The sequence below is a fragment of the Pinus tabuliformis genome, chromosome 6 (assembly GCF_031772625.1).
Source record: "Pinus tabuliformis cultivar Carrire ecotype Pingquan chromosome 6, CPIR1, whole genome shotgun sequence".
NCBI classification, from domain to species: Eukaryota; Viridiplantae; Streptophyta; class Pinopsida; order Pinales; family Pinaceae; genus Pinus; species Pinus tabuliformis.
In genome coordinates this window covers 321088161-321108600 of record NC_142292.1, presented here as the reverse complement: position 1 = coordinate 321108600, position 20440 = coordinate 321088161, and the positions used below count along the sequence as shown (strand labels likewise).

General features: G+C 38.2%; 1 protein-coding gene across 1 annotated transcript; it reads left to right on the top strand.

The window, feature by feature from the left end:
• Positions 1–16526: 16526 nt before the first annotated feature.
• Positions 16527–18815, top strand: LOC149258588 (12-oxophytodienoate reductase 3-like). The gene is made up of 4 exons (XM_089372160.1): positions 16527–16732; positions 16830–16970; positions 17068–17198; positions 17687–18815. Exons 1-4 carry the CDS (start codon positions 16605–16607, stop codon positions 18511–18513), a joined length of 1227 nt encoding a protein of 408 aa, XP_089228286.1. The 5' UTR covers positions 16527–16604; the 3' UTR covers positions 18514–18815.
• The last annotated feature ends 1625 nt before the right edge of the window (positions 18816–20440 follow it).

Genomic DNA, 20440 nt, shown 5'->3' with positions numbered 1-20440 from the left:
TCTCTTAAAACCAAAATGACTCAGAACACAACATTACACAGTCACAAAACATTTCTATTAATTTAAAACTGAAAGACTGATACAAATTCCATCCTTTGTGCAAAGAGGGATTAACAAAATAAACTCTGTTGCAGTCACAAATTTTCCACTGCTGTGGAAATTACATACACAGCTCTCTGTTCTTCAAAAAACTCAATCAAAACATTACATTTCAAATCCTATAAAGCACTGTTGTGCATTTTACAAAAGATAAACGCACTCTCGTGCGTAACCACCACTCACAACACTCAAGAACAAAAACTACAACACATGGACCTATATTTGTTTTTCATATGACAACGTGTACATATAACAAAATATAAAAAAAATGTAAAGCGTATGCCCATCACTACATTAAAGACATGCCCATAACCAAATTAACTATATGCCCACAACGTATTAAAAGTCCTCCACCAAAAGGAACGACAAACATTAAAAACCATAAGTTTTCACCTACGGCGGTCAACGGGACAATGACAAAATTTGATGTGACGTGGGCGGACAGCACATTCGGGAAGTCAACGGCGGAGATCACGCGATCAAATCGCTGAGCCGATCCAACGTGGTTCGCACGCCAACCTCCAGCAAAACAAACGGACTTTAGCGTCCGGGGAAAGTGGTTTTTGGGTGCTCGTACATGGGACGTGTGGCGGCAAGTGAATGTGTTCGGAGGGCTCCAAGGAAAAACAGCCTTTGCCAAAAGGCGGTGCGAACAAGATAGGTGGTTTTGTTTGGTGGTTTTCGGCTGCATTGAAATTACACATTTAACACTCCCCTTTAATTTCAACAGCTGGGCATTCGGTCATACCCAGACACTTCCTCAAAAATTCGAAACTCTTCTGAACTAGTGGCTTTGTCAAGATGTCTGCAACCTGTTCCTGGGTCCTACAATGTTCTAGGACAATTTCTCCATTGTTCACTAATTCTCTGATGTAGTGAAACCTTGTATCAATGTGTTTCGTTCTCTTATGAAACACTGAATTCTTTGACAAAGCAATAGCAGAGCTATTGTCACAAAAGACCACTGTTGCTTTTGCCTGCTCTTGGCCTAAGCTTCTCAACATTCTTCTCATCCATACTGCCTGACATGCTGCTGCTGTAGCTGCCACATATTCTGCCTCTGCTGTAGATAATGCTACAATGGATTGCTTCTTAGAAGCCCATGAAATGGCTCCTGAACCCATATTGAAAACATAACCGGAAGTGCTCTTCCGATCATCTACACTTCCAGCCCAATCGCTATCTGTGTACCCAACCAAATCTGAATGTTCTGAGGCATGATATAGAATTCCAAACATTTTGGTACCTTTGACATACCTCAAAATTCTCTTTGCTGCCTGCCAATGTGCCTCCTTTGGCCTCTCCATAAATCTGGAAATTAAACTAACAGCATACATAATATCAGGCCTAGTTGCTGTTAAATACATAAGGCTGCCCACAATGCTTTTGTACAGGCTAGGATCAAAATCCTTGCTGCTGTCCTCTCTGCTGAGTTTTAATCCCATCACTGTGGGAGTGATGGCTGCCTTGCATTCTTGCATCTTAAATCTGCCCAAAACTTGATTTACATATCTTGCTTGAGATATAAAAATTCCTTTTTCATTTTGATCTACTTCTATGCCTAAGAAGTATCTCAACAAACCCATGTCAGTCATTTCAAATTCATTCTTCATGACTGATTTAAAATTCTCAATGAGCTGATCATCATTACCTGTGAAAATCACATCATCAACATATAAGACAACAATCAAAATTTTACCATCCTTTTCTTTGATGTAGACTGTGGGTTCTCCTTCACATTTGTCAAATTCATTATCCAATAGATATGAATCTATCCTGCTGTACCATGCTCTTGGCGCTTGCTTCAGCCCATAAAGAGCTTTCTTCAATTTGCACACTTTGTGCTCTTCTCCTTTCTTCTCATATCCTAGAGGCTGTTCCACATAGACCTCTTCCATTAACACTCCATTTAGGAATGCTGATTTCACATCCATTTGGTAGACTTTCCATTTGTTTTGAGCTGCTATGGACAGCACTGCTCTCACGGTTTCCATTCTTGCAACCGGGGCGAAAGTCTCCTCATAATCTCTCCCATACTGCTGCTTGTAGCCTTTGACAACCAGCCTTGCTTTATGCCTTTCAATCTTGCCTTCAGCATTGCTCTTGGTCTTGTAGACCCATTTCACACCAATGACTTCTTTGCCTTTTGGTAATTCAACCAAATCCCATGTTTTGTTTCTTTCTATGGCATTGATTTCCTCATCCATAGCTTCTATCCATTTCCTATCTTTAATAGCTTCTTCAAAATGGATAGGATCATCAACATGACAAAACAAGGCAAATAAGGAATTCATTCCTTCTTCATAAATTTCACTTAGATTTCTAAACTTCTTACCTCTTTCACTTGGTGTGCAAGTGCTTGAAGATGCACTTGAGTTTCCTCCTTGTGGTGTGCTTGGAGAAGCACTCTCATTGATCCTCAATGGTGTACCTTGCTGTTCTTGTGTTGGTGCCGCTGTTTGGGGATTCATTTCAGCCACCTCCTCTTCATCTTCATCATGAGACAAACAGTTCTTGACATTCACTGTTTTCTCTATGCTTCCATCCCAAGCTTCCTCTTCAATGAATTGAACATCCCTGCTTACAAAGAACTTCTTGGTAGATGGGATGTACAGCCTGTAGGCTTTGGATTCATCACTGTATCCAATAAAGATACACTTCTCCCCTTTGCTGTCCAACTTCCTCCTTAGCTGATCCGGAATGTGTGCATAGGCCACACACCCAAAAACTCTCATGTGGGTGACTCCTTGCTTTCTCCCACTCCATGCCTCTTCTGGCACTTTGTTCATGACTGCTTTTGTAGGACACCTGTTCAAAATATAAACTGCACAATGTACAGCTTCAGCCCAATACTCATTTGGCAAATGCTTTGCCTTCAACATGCTCCTTGCCATCTCCATGATGGTTCTGTTCTTCCTTTCAGCAACTCCATTTTGCTGTGGGGTGTACCGAGTTGTGAACTGTTTATGTATTCCATTTTCTCTACAAAACTTTAGGAATTCATTTGAGATATACTCACCTCCTCTATCAGTTCTCAATACTTTTATGTGCAGCCCGCTTTGGTTCTCCACAAGTGCTTTGAAATTTTGGAATTTCACAAACACTTCACTTTTGTTCTTGAGGAAATATATCCATGTCTTTCTTGTAAAATCATCAATGAATGTCAAGAAATATAGGCTGCCAGCTAATGATGGAGCTTGCATTGGTCCACACAAATCTGAGTGGATGATCTCTAAGGGTGCCTTTGCCCTTATGCTCTTACCTGATGGAAAACTCTCTCTATGTTGTTTGCCCAATATACAACCTTCACAAAGGCTGTCCGGCTTCTCTATCAATGGTAATCCTCTTACCATTCCTTTCCTGCTTAATAGATTTAGACCTCCAAAATTTAGATGCCCGAATCTCAAGTGCCATAACCAGTTCTCATCCTTTGGCACGCTTTGGAAGGCCTCTTGGGTGACTGCTGCCATTTCCTTCTTGTTCTTCAAGTCTGCTCTTATTCTAAGAGGGAACATTCTGTTCCTTGTCATCTTCACTTCAGCAATGCATCTTTTGCTGGGTGGTATGTCCATGATGGTGCACACATCATTTACAAAGTAAACATTGTAACCCTTTTGGATAAGCTGTCCAACACTCAATAGGTTACATCTCATTCCGGGGACATAGTATACATCTGCTATGGTTTCCCTTTCTCCTTGTTTTGTAAATATTTTTACCTCCCCTTTTCCCATAACAGACACTTTACTATCAGTTCCTAGTGTGACCTCTGATTTCAAATTCTGATTTAAGGCTGAAAAGAGGGCTATATTCCCTGTCATATGGTTGCTGCAACCTGAGTCTAAAAACCATATGTCCTCACTATGTGTTTCAGCCATGTTACAAGCTAACAAGACATTTTCTTGACTGCTGTTTTCTCTTGTAACATTTGCATTTTGTCTGCTGTTCATATCATGCTGTTTCTTTCTACAATCACTAGCATAATGTCCATACTTTTTGCAATAATAGCATTGAACATTAGATTTATCATACCTTTGTCCTTGAGCCTGATACTGATCTCTTTGTTGGCTGCTGCCTTGACCTTGGTTCTGATTTGTATTGTTGCCTCTTCCTTGTGCATTTGCTGGGCTGTTCCTTCCTCCTCTGTTCTGGCTTCTGCCTCTTCCTCTTTTGCTTCCTTTGCCTTGACCTCTTCCTCTTCCAAAGGACATCTGGGTCTTGAAGGCTTGCTCAAGGGATGAGTTTTCATTCCTACTCAACCTCTGCTCATGAGTTATCAGTGATGCATGTAGCTCATCAACTGAATATCTTGAGAGATCCTTTGTCTCTTCAATGGTGGTGACTATGGCATCAAACCTTGAGGGTAAGACCCTCAATATTTTCTCCACTATTCTTCTATCTTCAATTGTTTCTCCATGAGTTCTCATTTGTGTGATTACACCAATCACATGAGTGAAGAATGATTCAATGTTGTCTGACTCCTTCATGTTCAAGTTTTCAAAATCCTTTCTCAGCAATTGTAGTTTTGCTGTCTTCACTCTCTCCATGCCTTGATAGGCAGTTTTTAGGGTTTGCCATGCATTGTGTGATGTTGTAGCTGCTGCTATCCTTGGGAATATACTCTGGTCCACTGCTTGATACAACAAAACAATGGCCTTTGCATCCTTCTTCCTATTGAGCTTCAGCTGATCCTTCTCTCCCTGAGTTAATGCATTGAACTCAGTTTCATCTGCTGGTTCCTCAAACCCATATTCTACTAGTTCCCATATATCTTGAGCGATGAACAAAGCTCTCATGGTTATAGACCAGTAGTCATAGTTCTTCCCATTAAAGTGTGGGAGCTGGGTGTTGAACATACCCATGCTTGTGCTTGCCATTCCTTGCATCTTGAACTATGGTTTTAAATCCTTGACTGTGATTTTTTTTTAAAAAAAACTGACTGTCTTCAGCAATAACAAGAGAAATGCTTTTGGGGAATACCTGAATCCTTCGCTGTCTGAGTCTTCTGTCTACCTGAGAGGTTTTGTTGCAGCAACAACCTTCTCCCTTCAGCTTCTTTGTCTCCTACAAAGAGCCTAAGCCTTGCTCTGATACCACTGTTGGGTATTTTTTAATGGAGAAATACCAAAACCAAATAAAAATATTCACCACAGAGACAGTGCTCTGTTTCTTTTGTCCAGGATCTTTGCAGAAAATCTCTTAAAACCAAAATGACTCAGAACACAACATTACACAGTCACAAAACATTTCTATTAATTTAAAACTGAAAGACTGATACAAATTCCATCCTCTGTGCAAAGAGGGATTAACAAAATAAACTCTGTTGCAGTCACAAATTTTCCACTGCTGTGGAAATTACATACACAGCTCTCTGTTCTTCAAAAACTCAATCAAAACATTACATTTCAAATCCTATAAAGCACTGCTGTGCATTTTACAAAAGATAAACGCACTCTCGTGCGTAACCACCACTCACAACACTCAAGAACAAAAACTACAACACATGGACCTATATTTGTTTTTCATATGACAACGTGTACATATAACAAAATATAAAAAAAATGTAAAGCGTATGCCCATCACTACATTAAAGACATGCCCATAACCAAATTAACTATATGCCCACAACGTATTAAAAGTCCTCCACCAAAAAGAACGACAAACATTAAAAACCATAAGTTTTCACCTACGGCGGTCAACGGGACAATGACAAAATTTGATGTGACGTGGGCGGACAGCACATTCGGGAAGTCAACGGCGGAGATCACGCGATCAAATCGCTGAGCCGATCCAACGTGGTTCGCACGCCAACCTCCAGCAAAACAAACGGACTTTAGCGTCCGGGGAAAGTGGTTTTTGGGTGCTCGTACATGGGACGCGTGGCGGCAAGTGAATGTGTTCGGAGGGCTCCAAGGAAAAACAGCCTTTGCCAAAAGGCGGTGCGAACAAGATAGGTGGTTTTGTTTGGTGGTTTTCGGCTGCGTTGAAATTACACATTTAACAGACTGGACCAAAAGTTGTAAACGCCTACTAAGAGACTTGTCCGGGTTCATACAAAGTCTATCATTTAACTAGATGAGCAAATTATTTAGCTGCAGTGACGATATCATGCTTCGAATTTTGGCTTCTTGCACAAGACTCCAGCGAACCGTGTTCAAATATTGCATACATCCTTGAACGCACTCCTGGAACAACAGTTCAGAAGCGGCTGGTAGAATAGCAAGTGCATCATCCAAAGCTTAAAAACAAAAACGCTTGTTTGCTTCATAGGAATACATGAGCTGAATACATTAATTAATATGCTCCTCTACATTGTGGGAGCTTGTTACACTCATTTCAAGTGGTCAGCTTTTATTAGAAGACCAACGGTCAGACAACATTGCCTTATAAAATGCAGATTTTCTCATAGCTTGAGAATGAAGTTTCACTGGGTTTCCTCTATTTTAACAAGTGGACATACCATTCAAATATTTTTCTCATCCAGAGCCATGATGAGAAACAAGACATTTGTTTACACCAAACCACGATCACGATCCCCACCGACAACAACATAACTGTTAGAGCCACAGAAAATATAACCAAAGAAAATCAAGCCCTAAACACCATGCTTATCTCCTACAAGAACATCAGAGCCGCGGCCACCACCACCACGGTAGCGTCGGTTAATAATCTAATTACTCCGGTATGCAGTTGATTAAAATTAGAGATTTAATTAATTGAGTGTTGAGTCAACTGGGTTAAGTCGTAGTCGAATTTAGCCTGTGGTTGTTAGCTTAGGCCAGTGCCAGTGTAATTCATATGTTTTGTTTGTGAAATTTGTGTTTCGACTTTTCCGTCTTTCTAATAAATTGATATCGTATCCCAATATCCCAATACCCTATAAAAAGGCAAGTGAAAAAAACAGGGATATTTTAAGTTTACAAAATTGTCAAATAATTAATGTGCAGCCTTTCCAACAAAATAGTATCCTATCCAAAGACCCTATAAGAGAGGCAAGTGAAGAAAGAGGCGATTTTTTAAGTTTACAAAATTGTCAAATTAATTAATGTGCAGTCTTTCCAACAAATTGGTATAGGATCCAAAGTCCCTATAAAAAAAGATAAGTGAAAAAAACCATTAATTTTTTCAGTTTACAAAATAATGTGCAGGCTTAAGAAGAAGTGAAAAAACCAGTGATTTTTTAATTAATGTGCATCAAAATCATGGAATAATTAATTTTTGTATCAACGCTTCTCCCCTTCTGTCATAATATGCGTTGATGAAGGGGCCGTGAGCATGCGTATGCTCGAAAGGTTAAGTCGTTGTTTTAAAACTCACGTGGGAGTAATAATATCTACCTGAAGGAAGGGTGTTTTTTCATAAAGTTTTATATAAGGCTTACGTCCGTGGAAAAGTTTTTCTTTATAGTTTTTTAAATAAAACAATATAAAAAATTGCTCTTTGTGATTTATAAATTTTTGTGAAAATTTCTTTTTAAAAGAGCTTTCGGTAAAGATTTTATTTTAAAAGAATATTTAGAAGGTTTCTATTAAAAGGGCTTTGAAAAAGTTTTGCTTACATAGGGATTTTTTTAAAATGGTATATAAAGATCTCTAGTAAAGAGGGGGGTTTTATTATTTGAAGAGAAATTTTTGAAGAAAGATGGGTTTTTCAATTTTTCAATCTTAGTTTTTACTGCTTATATGGAAGGATTATGATGTGTGCACCATTAAGATGGCGACCACATTGCAGGGTCATGATGTTTGGAATTATGTTTAGTAAAGATGAAGCAGAGGAACAAACTCTCGCTAATGCAGAGTGGTATCTATGGAAGAAAGACAAAAAGAAGACTGCACAAGTGTTGTAGCTCATCCAACAAGGAGTAGACTGAGCAGTGTTCCAGAAAATTATGATCACGTCTTCAACAAATGAAGCATGAGAGACCTTGGTGACAAGCTATAAAGGTATGGCCAAAGTCAATATTGTTAAGTTGTAGAATACTAGGAGAGATTTTGAAACTTTTTTTGATGAAAGAGACAGAGGACATCGATTCTTTCATGAATCGGGTCATGGCTGTCGTAAATTAGTTTAAAATTTATGGTGAGGAAATTAAAGGTCAAACAGTGGTTGAGAAGGTCCTCGGATCTTTGTCTACCAAATTTGATGTTGTTGTAGAAGCCATAGAAGAAGCCAAGGATTTGGCATCACTGACAGTTGATGAGTTGATGGGATCACTTCTATCGCATGAGGTAAGGATAGACAGAAATAAAGATTCCACTTTAGAAACTGCTTTCAAAAGTCAGGTTTCTATTTCAAGTGAAAGCGGTCGAGGCCAAACTAGATCGAGAGGAAGAGGAGGAAGTAGAAGACATGGTGGTAAGAGATATAGTTGAGAAGAGAATGAACATGAAAGTGGAAGCAATAGCATATGCTTTAATAATAATCAAAGAGTTGACAAATCAAAGGTGAGATGTTATTATTGCAATAAATTTGGTCACTATGCTTGTGATTGCAGGAAGAGGACAGTTGATCAAGGAAACGAGAGAGATGATGTCACTAGAGATAGTACTAACTCCATGTTCCGAGCTTGCCATACCATGCATCAACCTTTTGATGATGTGTGTCTATTAGATAGTGGTTACAGTAACCACGTGACAGGCAACAAGAATTTGGTTGCAAATTTGGATTAATCTATGAAGACAGAGGTAAAGTTGGGATCTAACAAGACTGTGGTTCTAGATGGCAAAGGAGTGTTCAACATTCTGACAAAACAGAGGGAGCCGAAGACAATCTCAGAGGTATATGATGTCCCTGGTCTCAAACATAATTTGATAAGTGTTGGTCAATTGACACATAAAGGATATAAGTTATCTTTCAAGGACAAGAGTGTGTTATATATGACAATCCCCCAAGAAAGCAGCTGATAACAAAGGTGCAGATGACGAGGAACAATCTCTTTCCTCTAGTTATGGATTACAATGATCAGGTCAGTTCTTTCCCAATTGCATGTTCTAATGATTATTGGTTATGGCACTTTCTGTTTGGACACTTGCATTTTTTTGGTTTAGGATTGTTGCAACAGAAACAAATGGTCAGAGGATTACTTCCCATCAAAGAACATGTTAGTACCTTTGATTGTTGCATCTTGGGAAAACAACACCATGAAAGTTTTCCAAATAGAGTTGCATACAAAGCAGAGCAACCTCTTGAGCTAGTGGATATAGACTTGTGTGGACCTATGAGGACACAATTGATAGGTGGAAGTTGTTACTTCCTCACTTTCATTGATGCCTATAGCAAAAAGACTTGGGTTTACTTCTTGAAGAAGAAGTTTGAAACTTGATCTTGGATCTTGTGTAGGGTTTTAATGTTTAAAAGTCATGAACCTTCTCAAACAGCTAGCATAATATTGCCCATCCGTTGTATTTCTGGAAAGAAACGTTAGGGTTTTGCCCACAAAACTTAAATTCCTTGGCACATAGGGCCCCGATTTGGAATTTATATTGATAATAATTATATTTTTAAAGACCAAGAATTTTCATTACCCTTATGTATTATATTTTGATAAATGATAGCAAAACATATTATCGATGTTAGATTGTTGAATTGTATCAACTCTAATCCTTAGGGTTTTGATCATTGTCTTGAGTAATTCTTGTTCCATATATGATGTAATTTTATTTTAATTATTAAGCGTTAAGCCTATCTTTTCATGGCAAGGTATATCTCAGCTGACTTCTGCCATACTTCTAGTCTCAAGAAATAATGCACAATTCCAAGATCCTTCATATCAAACTTGGCTGCTAATTGCCTCTTACATTCCTGAATCTATGTTCTACACCTGCGTCTAGTAGATCATCCACATGTAAGAGTATAATAATTGGTTCTCCTTGGACCACCTTGATGTATAGGTTTGGATATGCATAACTCTTGGTAATACCAAGTCGCAAGAGGTATGCATCGATTCTTTCATACCATGCTCTCGATGCTTGCTTTAAGCCATATAAAGCCTTCTTTAACCTGCAGACATGAGTTTCCCTCTAATTCATTTCAAATCCATGAGGCTTCTCCATGTAGACCTCCTCATCAATAATCTCATTCAAGAACTTTTAAATGGATGTTCCATCCCATAGAAGGTGATCTTATTATTGTTGTTCCATCCCATAGAAGCAGCGAACTGCTTGTACAATTTTCTTTGTTATTTACTTACAACCTTGTGGGCTTGTATTTGTTTTGCATGATATAGTGTATAATAAATATTGGATAGCCAATAACTTTTAGAAGTGTTGATTGTTTTCCTTAAACTTAATATAGTTGCTCTATGGAACCATGCATGACCACAAATTTAACTTCGTCTCTGGTATTTGTTGTTGTGTCAAGAAGACTACTCACATTTCTTTCTTTTAACTAAATATGATAGCACTTTGTTTATCTTGAGTTTATTCCCATATGTTCTTTGTGTACCTCAACTAGTTCAAGGCTTTCTATCCTGCTATTTCATTCAATAATAGGGGTTTTCTCTTCAATTTTGTGAGTTTTCACAAAGAACAATTTCAGTTTCCTCTCTGCTATTACAATTGGTAATTTCGAATAGATATGAATAAAATTACTATGAATTTCCATTACAATATTGGTAATTTCGAATAGCTATGAATAAAATTAATATGAATTTTCATTACAATTTTCCCTGTGTGCGACTTGTTTACAGTTGTTTATAAAATTCTTATAATTTTTAGACATTCAAATGACTTTGTTTTTTGTTTACATTTGTTTATAAAATTCCTCTAATTTTTAGGCATTCAAATGACTATGTTTTCATTATATCAGTTCTTTCCTTGGCAAAGGAAACTAACCCTCATAAGGTTCTTCATTAATATAGAATAGACTTTATCATTGTTTTTTGAATTTACATTCTTCAGTTATATACATTAACAACACTGGTTTTTCTGGGGTTTGGAAGAATTTATTTTCATGACTTATCTTCTTTTCATAGATAATGGCTAGCCGACCCAAGGCAATTTCGGCCTGGAACTAACACTTACACACAGATTCTATTATTATATATAGACATAAGGGAACAATAATATTCTAAGTCCTCTTATAAATTGGCATGACATTGTTTCTAATACTTCATCCTTTACACAACCATCTAAATAAAACATATTTAGAAAAAATATTTTTCTCAAATAGTAAATTCCACTTATCCGTTTTGTTCCTTTTGTATCATTTAGCAGACCACAAAATCATAGGGCATAAAATGCTCCTCCCAACCTATGAGAATCAATACTTTAATGAAATCCCTATATCCTCAAGCAAAGTTCATATCTAGAACAATTTCAGCTAAAGAACCTTCACGGGTTCACCCAAAACCACTTGATCCTAACTAGCTTCATCCCAAGGCCTTCCTAACCAACTTCATCCTAGGGTCTTTAGTCTGAGCAATTAGGCCTCAGATAGAGTTCCACTAGCCAACCAACTCAAGAACTCCTACCTCCCTTTGTAGTGTCTTTCCAGAGAGTTTAGTCTTACATTCTCTCTCCTTAAGGTTGCCTCAGGTAATCCCTCTCAGCCTCTTGGCTTCCTTTTCCCATGTTAGATGTTCCATCTCTACAGAGAGGAGTTTTGGTAGGCCTCTGCACGTAGCAATCTTCAACTGTTCTGAAATATGAAATTCACTATAACATTACTTGCCCCGTAGCTATCTTCAGCTGTTATGGAAAATGAAACTCACTATAAAATTACTTGCTGCTTGATTTTATTAAGCACCATGTTAGCATTAATGGAGAAGGTTAAGCTTTCCTATGTTTAGGTGTTTGTTGCTTTAGAATAGGATTGAGATCCTATTTGTTAAGGAGTGGTTCAAACCACTTGATTGTGTGAAAGCCTATATGTACTAGGTTGTTCTCCTGATTGAATAGATAGCGTGTATGAAGAGTTTGTACACTCTCCAGGTATCTCACCTAGAGAGTCATTTACATAATATATTCATCTTTTATCATGGTATCAGAGCTTCAGGGTTGTCGATCCTGTACGCTGATTTGAAAGGCCCGACTAAGGTGAAATTGTTGCAAGTGTTAGGTGCATAAACGCGCTGATCCACACATTTTCATTTGATCGGTTGTCGCAGATATTTGATGTCCAGTCGTGAAGACCTTCACGAGTCTGTGTTGATAACAAGCGTCGACCCTGTCAGGAAGAAACCTGCGTGTTTGAGGAAGAGTTGCGGTTGACGGTGAGTTTTCCATCTGAGAGGAGGCCGAGGAGGCTAGACTTGCCCGGAGGTTGTGAGGAGAATCATAGCTGGAAGAGGGAAAGTTGCCGTTGTTGGATGTCGAGGTGTGGAGGCCAGATTGCGGAGGGATTATGGAGGAAGCATTCAGGTCTGTGAGAATCCCAGTCCATGTGGAGGCGAAAGCTGGAGACTGTTGTGGAGGCGTAGGCTGCGTGAGATCCTGTTTGATCGTTGCGAGTGATAATCATCTGTTATGTCAAGAAGAAGAGCAAGGAGGCATTTAGAAGGAGTACTAGCAGTATCCGTTGTCAATACACTACTAACAAAAAATGGTTGCAGTGAGGATTGATGTATCATCACCAATTGCTTTTGGCGTCCACCTCTTTGCCCTTGAAACCCAATAGATCGTAGCATCTACAACTTCTCCACCTCCAAGTCTCGGTTGGTATCATAAGCTCGCAAATGTTGTTAAGGAAGCAGAAAAATTAAAGAAAACCGTGGAAGCCCAACAGAGAAATAGCCATAGGTTGTAGAACGGCGGTGGCATTGGTGGTTGTGGAGGAAGCCGTGAGAAGAAGGATAAGGACATGGCTGCGTGGCTTCGTTTGTTACACTGATATTTTGTTTTGGTGCCTAGAGGTGTGCAGCAAGTGGAGGTGTGTATCGATCGAAGGCCACTGCTGTTTCAACAAGATAATTGATGTAGTTTGTATTTTTTTTTTATAGTTGATTCATGTGATGCCTATGCTGTTTTTTAAAGGAATAATTATCGTTTTGATAATTAAAGTTTTTTTTTTCAACTTTAATATATATATATGTGTGTGTGTGTGTGTGTGTGTGTGTGTGTGTGTAGAGGCTATTATTATTTGATATAAGGGGAGCATTTGGATAGCAATGATCCGTTATTGCTACCAGCAAATTTGTCCTGGAAATTTTATTGTTTGAGTAACTTAGAAGGTGTAGGTTGTGGAGATCTGAAAATCAATTGGGAAAATTTTCTTCTAAATTATTATATGCCACAGAAAATGTGAATTTTTTTGCTGATTTGAACCCATCTTCAGAAATATGTGCATCAGAATTAGATACTGATAGTGTTTCCAGCTTGTGAGAGGTCGTTTTGTTGCTCGTCGCTAGAGCTGAGGGCACTAAGACCTGTGTGGCACAAAAACCACAGTCTACAAGGTTCTACAATTGAAGAGCTGCCAAAGGGAGAAGTTTCCCGCCTGCGTGGTAACCGGGTTGTTGGAGCTCGTTAGAGGACCGTGTGGAGTCGAAAAAGAATCTCGAAGCGAGATAAGCTGGACTTTAACAACATGTCTATATTTTTAGATATTTTTGATTCTGATGATGATGATTTTCTCATGTGGGCATTTTGAAGCATTAGCATGGGTAGTATGTTCGAGTCAAAAGAAATTTCAGAAAAAACAATGTGGTGCTGTTGATGACCACGAGAATCAAGAGGCACAATCTGTTGTGCAAGATCCTGAGATTGAAGACACAAGAGTTGATCTTCAGAAAGGGTGTAAAGAGGAACAAACTGTTGAAGATCAATTGGACGAGCTACATGAATCTGATTGCAAAAATGTGGCAGAAGAATACAAAGTTGGAGAGAATTTAAATTGTGATGATCTCATTAATATTTCTCCTATCCTGCCTGCCATAATTTTGAGAAGGGCGAGAATAAGAATTCAAACTTTCCATCACTGGGGAAGAAATGAAGTGAAGAGATATCACTACCTCATGGCAAGGAAAGCAAAGATGAAGCCTCAATTCAAGATGAACAAGTATGGGCTCTGCTACAAGAAGACAAAAATGAAAGTTTTGTCTTTTACCATTGTAAGCCTAGCTGAGACTGAGACCAACAGGCGTCGTAAGTGATTTGAGTTTTTTTAGTGAACTCTTTCTCCATTAAGGGGGAGTGTTAGCATTAATGGAGAAAGTTAAGCTTTCCTATGTTTAGGTGTTTATTGCTTTAGAATTGGATTGAGATCCTATTTGTTAGGGAGTAATTCAAACCACCTGATTGTGTGAAAGGCTATATATACTATGTTGTTCTCCTAATTGAATAGATAGCGGGTATGAAGTGTTTGTACACTCTCGAAATATCTCGCCTAGAAAGTCATTTAAATAATATATTCATATTATGTAAATTTCTTTTATTTTATAAATAAAAATGAACATTTATGTTAATAACTTATTCACGTAAACTCTTTAAAGTGATCCATAATCTACCAAATCGCTTCCATAAAAATAAATTAAATATTTATGTTTCTAAAAAGTATTACACCTTTTAAAAACTTTTAGAGCATTGCAAAGTAATTCAGCCCATGGCCTGTGGTCTACCAGAGGTGGTTTCTCACAAGTCTCGCTGTCTATTTCCATAGGTGACTCCCTATATCACTTTGACTAAATCACTTCTCTTTGGACATTGAAAAAAAAAGTCTTAGAGCATTGCAAAGTAATTCAGCCCATGGCCTGTGGTCTACCAGAGGTGGTTTCTCACAAGTCTCGCTGTCTATTTCCATAGGTGACTCCCTATATCACTTTGACTAAATCACTTCTCTTTGGACATTGAAAAAAAAAATCGCTTTGACTAAATCACTTCTGTTTGCACATTGAAAAAAAAATTCAAACTTCTCTTTGGACATTGAAAAGAAAATTTCACCCTTGCTAGTAATTCCTTGTAAAATTCAGATATTCAGATATTACGGCCTGATATTCACTGCAAAAACATTGAAATATTACGGCTCCACGTAATGTTTCACTCCCAAATTTTCAAAAGAAGGGCACTCAGCTTTTTCAGTTTTACGATGGCCCTGCATCAGTTTGAACACAGCATTTTGAAACAGGGTCTGCGATAATCCTTTTGAATGTGAATGATAAACTAACGCGATATGTAAAGTCAAGTTCACGGCGTCTCAGCGACATTTTATGAGTCGTCGATTCGTCGAAATCACGCAATGATTCATACCTGCCAACTAACTCATTGATTCCTCGACATGATGGAAATATCACTTCAACTATGTGACGGAGCGAGGTGAGTGCGCGGCCGGAGACTAGACCACCAGAATTAGACGAAACAAAAGATGTTTGCATTTCTCAAATTATGTTTTTAGGATAATTATGATTTTGACGGTTTAGGTTATGGGGGATCAGTTTACATGCTGTTTTGTCTTCTTTTCAAATTTTATGGGAGGGGCAGGATTTACAGTGAGATCTAACTGTAATGTAAAAAGCGTTCCTAAGATTATTTCCTCAAAGTAACTTAAATTTGTATTTTAGAATTAAAAATATATTAAAGTTGTTTTAGTTTAATTTAAATATAAATAAAAGAATTCAAACTAATTGAAAAAAAACCATTCTAATTTAGCACAATTTTAATAACAATATTTTATAATTAAATATATATAATTCTTTTTGACTCGAACATTAAAATTTAATAACGGCATTTCACAATTAAATATATATTGTTTTTCCACTTAACATTAAAATTAGCCTGCACCTTAATCTAAACTCAGCATAAATGTTATTAAAAACATTAAAAAGTTTTCCTAATCAATCCAAGATTGCATATGCAATTGGAATTTTACACGCTTCTCCTATCTCTACTAATATTTTGTTCGTTCTTTAAAGCATGCCATTCACGTTTCTAACTCCAATATTCTACACTTTTCTCAAGTTTTACTATTTTTTTTTTTATTTTATTTGTTTATTTTTTTTTATAACAAAGCTGTCCTAGGAGTTTGAAATCTTTATGAATTTAGAAATTTATTTAAATTTTTAAATCAATTTAAAATTGGATAAGAGTTCTTGAAAATATAATTTCGCAACGTTTCAATTATCATAAAATTTTGATCAGTTTGAAAAGTTTATTATTTATCAAATTTATAGTTTAAAAACAAATATTTTATTAAAAATAACTTGTTCATTTCCAAAACTAATTTACTATTATACAAGTTAAATTAGATTAATTTGTATAATTTTGAGTCCAACTTGGGGGATATTTTGCACAGACAGACTCTGGGGCTTCATCCAACGTGGGTATAACTTGCAGAGATTGTTCCACGCTGGGCTTTATTAGCGCACGCGACTTCCGTGGGAGTGACTCTGCTACCACGCTACGACTTTTAAGGTTTAATGAAAGAGGAACTCCGCGTGCAGCCGCCTATAAATACAACTCCCTCCACCATAGATTAAACCATTCCCTCTCATTGCCTCCTCTTCTGTCAATTAATCCTTCTTCTCTCAATTGTTCATATTTGGCCCGTGCATTGTTCATTTATTGGTTTGGTTTACAATGGGAAAGGGAGGCAATTTTTACCAGAATCAGAATCGTCGAGAAAATGGATCGGCAAATGGAAACTCTACTGGTCCTCAACTGCTTTCGTCTTTTCAAATGGGTCCGCTCTTCAATCTATCTCACAGGTAACTATATTCTTTGTTTCGTTTTATCGTGAGTTATTTATATAATATTTTCTTCAACGCCGGTGGCTAATAAATGTTTATTGAGGTGCATCTGCAGAGTCGTGTTGGCTCCGGTGACAAGATGCCGTGCACTGAATAACATACCGCAGTCGTCCCACGTGAAGTTCTATTCTCAGAGAGCAACCAAAGGCGGCCTCCTCATTACCGAAGCAAACGCAGTGTCACCGCAGGCCATCGGGTACGTTCTCTCATTATATAAATTCAGAGTGCTTTGCCATGCAGATCCTCTCGAAAGAATATCGATAATAAAAACCTTTTTATGTAATGCTGTGCAGGTTCCCGCATTCTCCTGGCATTTTCAACGATGACCAAATCAAGGCATGGAAAAATGTTGTAGCCGCCGTTCATGAGAAGGGCGCCATCATTTTCTGCCAGATATGGCACGTCGGGAGGGCGTCAAACACAGGTATATGAAGTCAATACATACTTTCCATTCTTCAATATTATAGATTAGTGCAGATGCATCTTATTTTGGTAAAAATGTGTCAAATTTAATTTAAAGAATATTTGGAACTTTGAAGAAGTTAATTTGATTGTGATTTAAAAATTATTTAGGAATTTGAAAATTTAAAGTTGATTCTAAATTTTAAAAAAATTTAGAAATTTGATTGTAGATTAGCGAATATTTTAAAATTTGACTGCCTCACTATCAACTTGCAAAATATTTGCAAAATCTATGTCTGTCTGTCGTGGTAGGTATGTCGTGTTTGTCTGCCCGTCCGTGTTAGGTATGTCGTGTTATGTACGGCATCTCATGATTTAGCACTCACACCAAACCACTTCAAGATAAACCATTACAATCTGCGCTCCACTACACAATAAAATAGTGATAATAATAATAATAATAATGTATTTTAATACCAGCTGTTCGTTGTTTGTTTTTTGACAAAGCAGTTTATCAGCCCAACCAGGAAGCCCCACTCTCGTCCACTAGCAACGGTATTCCAGAACAGTGGAGCATTTTGATGCCGGATGGCTCTAGGGGCACCTGTTCCAAACCCCGTGCGCTCGCGACAGCGGAAATCTCTGAAATTGTCGCTCAGTTTCGCACGGCGGCCAGAAACGCAAAGTTGGCCGGTTTCGACGGCGTGGAAATACACGGAGCCCACGGTTACCTGATCGATCAATTTCTCAAGGACGGCGTCAACGACAGATCCGACGAATATGGCGGAAGCATCGAGAACCGCTGCCGATTCGCCCACGAAATTGTAGAGGCTGTGGTGGACGAGATCGGGGCGGAGCGCACCGCTATCCGACTGTCTCCCGTCATTGACCACAATGGGGCGACAGACACCGACCCTCTGGCTCTGACCCACCACCTAATCCGTGTCCTGAACCGTTACCCTCTGGCGTATCTGCATGTCACGGAGCCACGCTTCAGCAGAGAAGGCCTCAAAGAAGCTGACCTGCAGGATGCCGAGAAGACGACCTCCCAGATGTGGAGTATGGTGAGAGGGGAATACAGAGGAGCGCTGATGAGGAGCGGGGGATATGTTAGAGAAAGTGGCATGGAAGCCGTCTCTAAAGGCTATGCAGATATGATATCCTTCGGCCGTCTCTTCATTTCGAATCCAGACCTTCCTCTCAGATTCGCCATTGATGCGAAGCTCAACGAATATGATAGATCCACATTCTACACTCATCATCAGGTTGCTGGATACACCGATTACCCATATTACATCAATCCCCCAACTGCAATTACAACACCTAATCAAATCTAGATCTCAGAAATGCAAACTAAAAAGCCTCAGCAAAATTTAATAATTTACATTCTACTATGATTATGTCAATAGGAGAGGCATTCTCTACCTATGCAAATTATTGTAAAATACGAGACCATACATATTGTCTATGGACTTCAATTTAATCTATGTAATCCATAAATGACGAGCAACATCTCAAGTATAGGAAAGTACGATTGGACCTCAGGAATAGAAATTCAAATTCAATTGTATTCCTTTGTCTAATTGTATACTTTGGAGGTTTTTATTTTTAATTTTTTAAAAAGCGGGATTGAAGCGAATTCATAGAAATTCAAATTCAATAATTCTTAGTGTCCTTGTCTTATATTGTGGAGGATTTTTCTGGTTTTTTGGCATTTTGTTTTTTATGGTTAAACTTCCTGAAATGTACTGAAATTACTAGTTTGATTTATTATTTCTTTAAAAATAAATTTTGAACATTGAATAAATATTGAATAAGGATTCTGATAAAAAAAAAATTAAAACATCTTAACTTAAAATACTTATACAACATTTTAATACGTCTGAACCTAAAATAATTAGACAACGCCATTACATTGCAGGTTTGAATGCATCAGACGGTGTCATGGTATCAAACCTAATTGTCCACGCTTTGGTTATTCCGCCCAAAGGCGTTCTCTCTGCAGATTTGGGGTGAGCAAACACGGTTCACCAAGCCAATCGCAGCATTCCAATTTCGTCTTCCTTTAACGAATAAAAAACTCACAAACTAAAAACTACCGCCTCTGTTATGCCACTCACAAACTAAAAACTACCACCTGTGCTATGCGACTGAACTGAGTGGGCGGGATGGCCGACAGTTCGATCGGTTCGCCAATAAGGTAGGGTAATGTTAATCCTCCAGCTCCTCATCTATTGAATAGCAGAGGACAATTGATGGATGCAACTGTGACCGGCGACGACGGATCTTTGGCCTCAAGGTAGCCCGCAATACACTTCTCCACTTTACTGCTACAGTGCGAATCTTTCGAAGCCGTGGATAACATTTCCTGTATTGACTGGACCAAAAGCTGTAAACCCCTACTAAGAGACTTGTCCGGGTTCATACAAAGTCTATCATTTAACTAGATGAGCAAATTATTTAGCTGCAGTGACGATATCATGCTTCGAATTTTGGCTTCTTGCACAAGACTCCAGCGAACCGCATTCAAATATTGCATACATCCTTGAACGCACTCTTGGAACAACAGTTCAGAAGCGGCTGGTAGAATAGCAAGTGCACCATCCAAAGATTAAAAACAAAAACGCTTGTTTGCTTCATAGGAATACATGAGCTGAATACATTAATTAATATGCTCCTCTACATTGTGGGAGCTTGTTACACTCATTTCAAGTGGTCAGCTTTTATTAGAAGACCAACGGTCAAACAACATGGCCTTATAAAATGCAGATTTTCTCATAACTTGAGAATGAAGTTTCACTGGGTTTCCTCTATTTTAACAAGTGGACATACCATTCAAATATTTTTCTCATCCAGAGCCATGATGAGAAACAAGACATTTGTTTACACCAAACCACGATCACGATCCCCAACGACAACTATATCAAGCACGGTCCCCCACCAACAACATAACTGTTAGAGCCACAGAAAATATAACCAAAGAAAATCAAGCCCTAAACACCATGCTTATCTCCTAGAAGAACATCAGAGCCGCGGCCACCACCACCACGGTAGCGTCGGTTAATAATCTAATTACTCCGGTATGCAGTTGATTAAAATTAGAGATTTAATTAAATGAGTGTTGAGTCAACTGAGTTAAGTCGCAGTAGAATTTAGTCTGTGGTTGTTAGTTTAGGCCAGTGCCAGTCCTTAATCGAAGAGCTGTAACTCATATGTTTTGTTTGTGAAATTTGTGTTTCTGACTTTTCCGTCTTTCTAATAAAT

Excerpts from the sequence above, each read along its gene's own strand:
- LOC149258588 (XM_089372160.1), top strand. The coding sequence starts at position 16,605 with ATGGGAAAGGGAGGCAATTTTTACCAGAATCAGAATCGTCGAGAAAAT. Across the intron at positions 16,971-17,067 it reads GTGTCACCGCAGGCCATCGG|GTTCCCGCATTCTCCTGGCA; the intron begins GTACGTTCTCTC and ends AATGCTGTGCAG. Across the intron at positions 17,199-17,686 it reads CGGGAGGGCGTCAAACACAG|TTTATCAGCCCAACCAGGAA; the intron begins GTATATGAAGTC and ends TTGACAAAGCAG.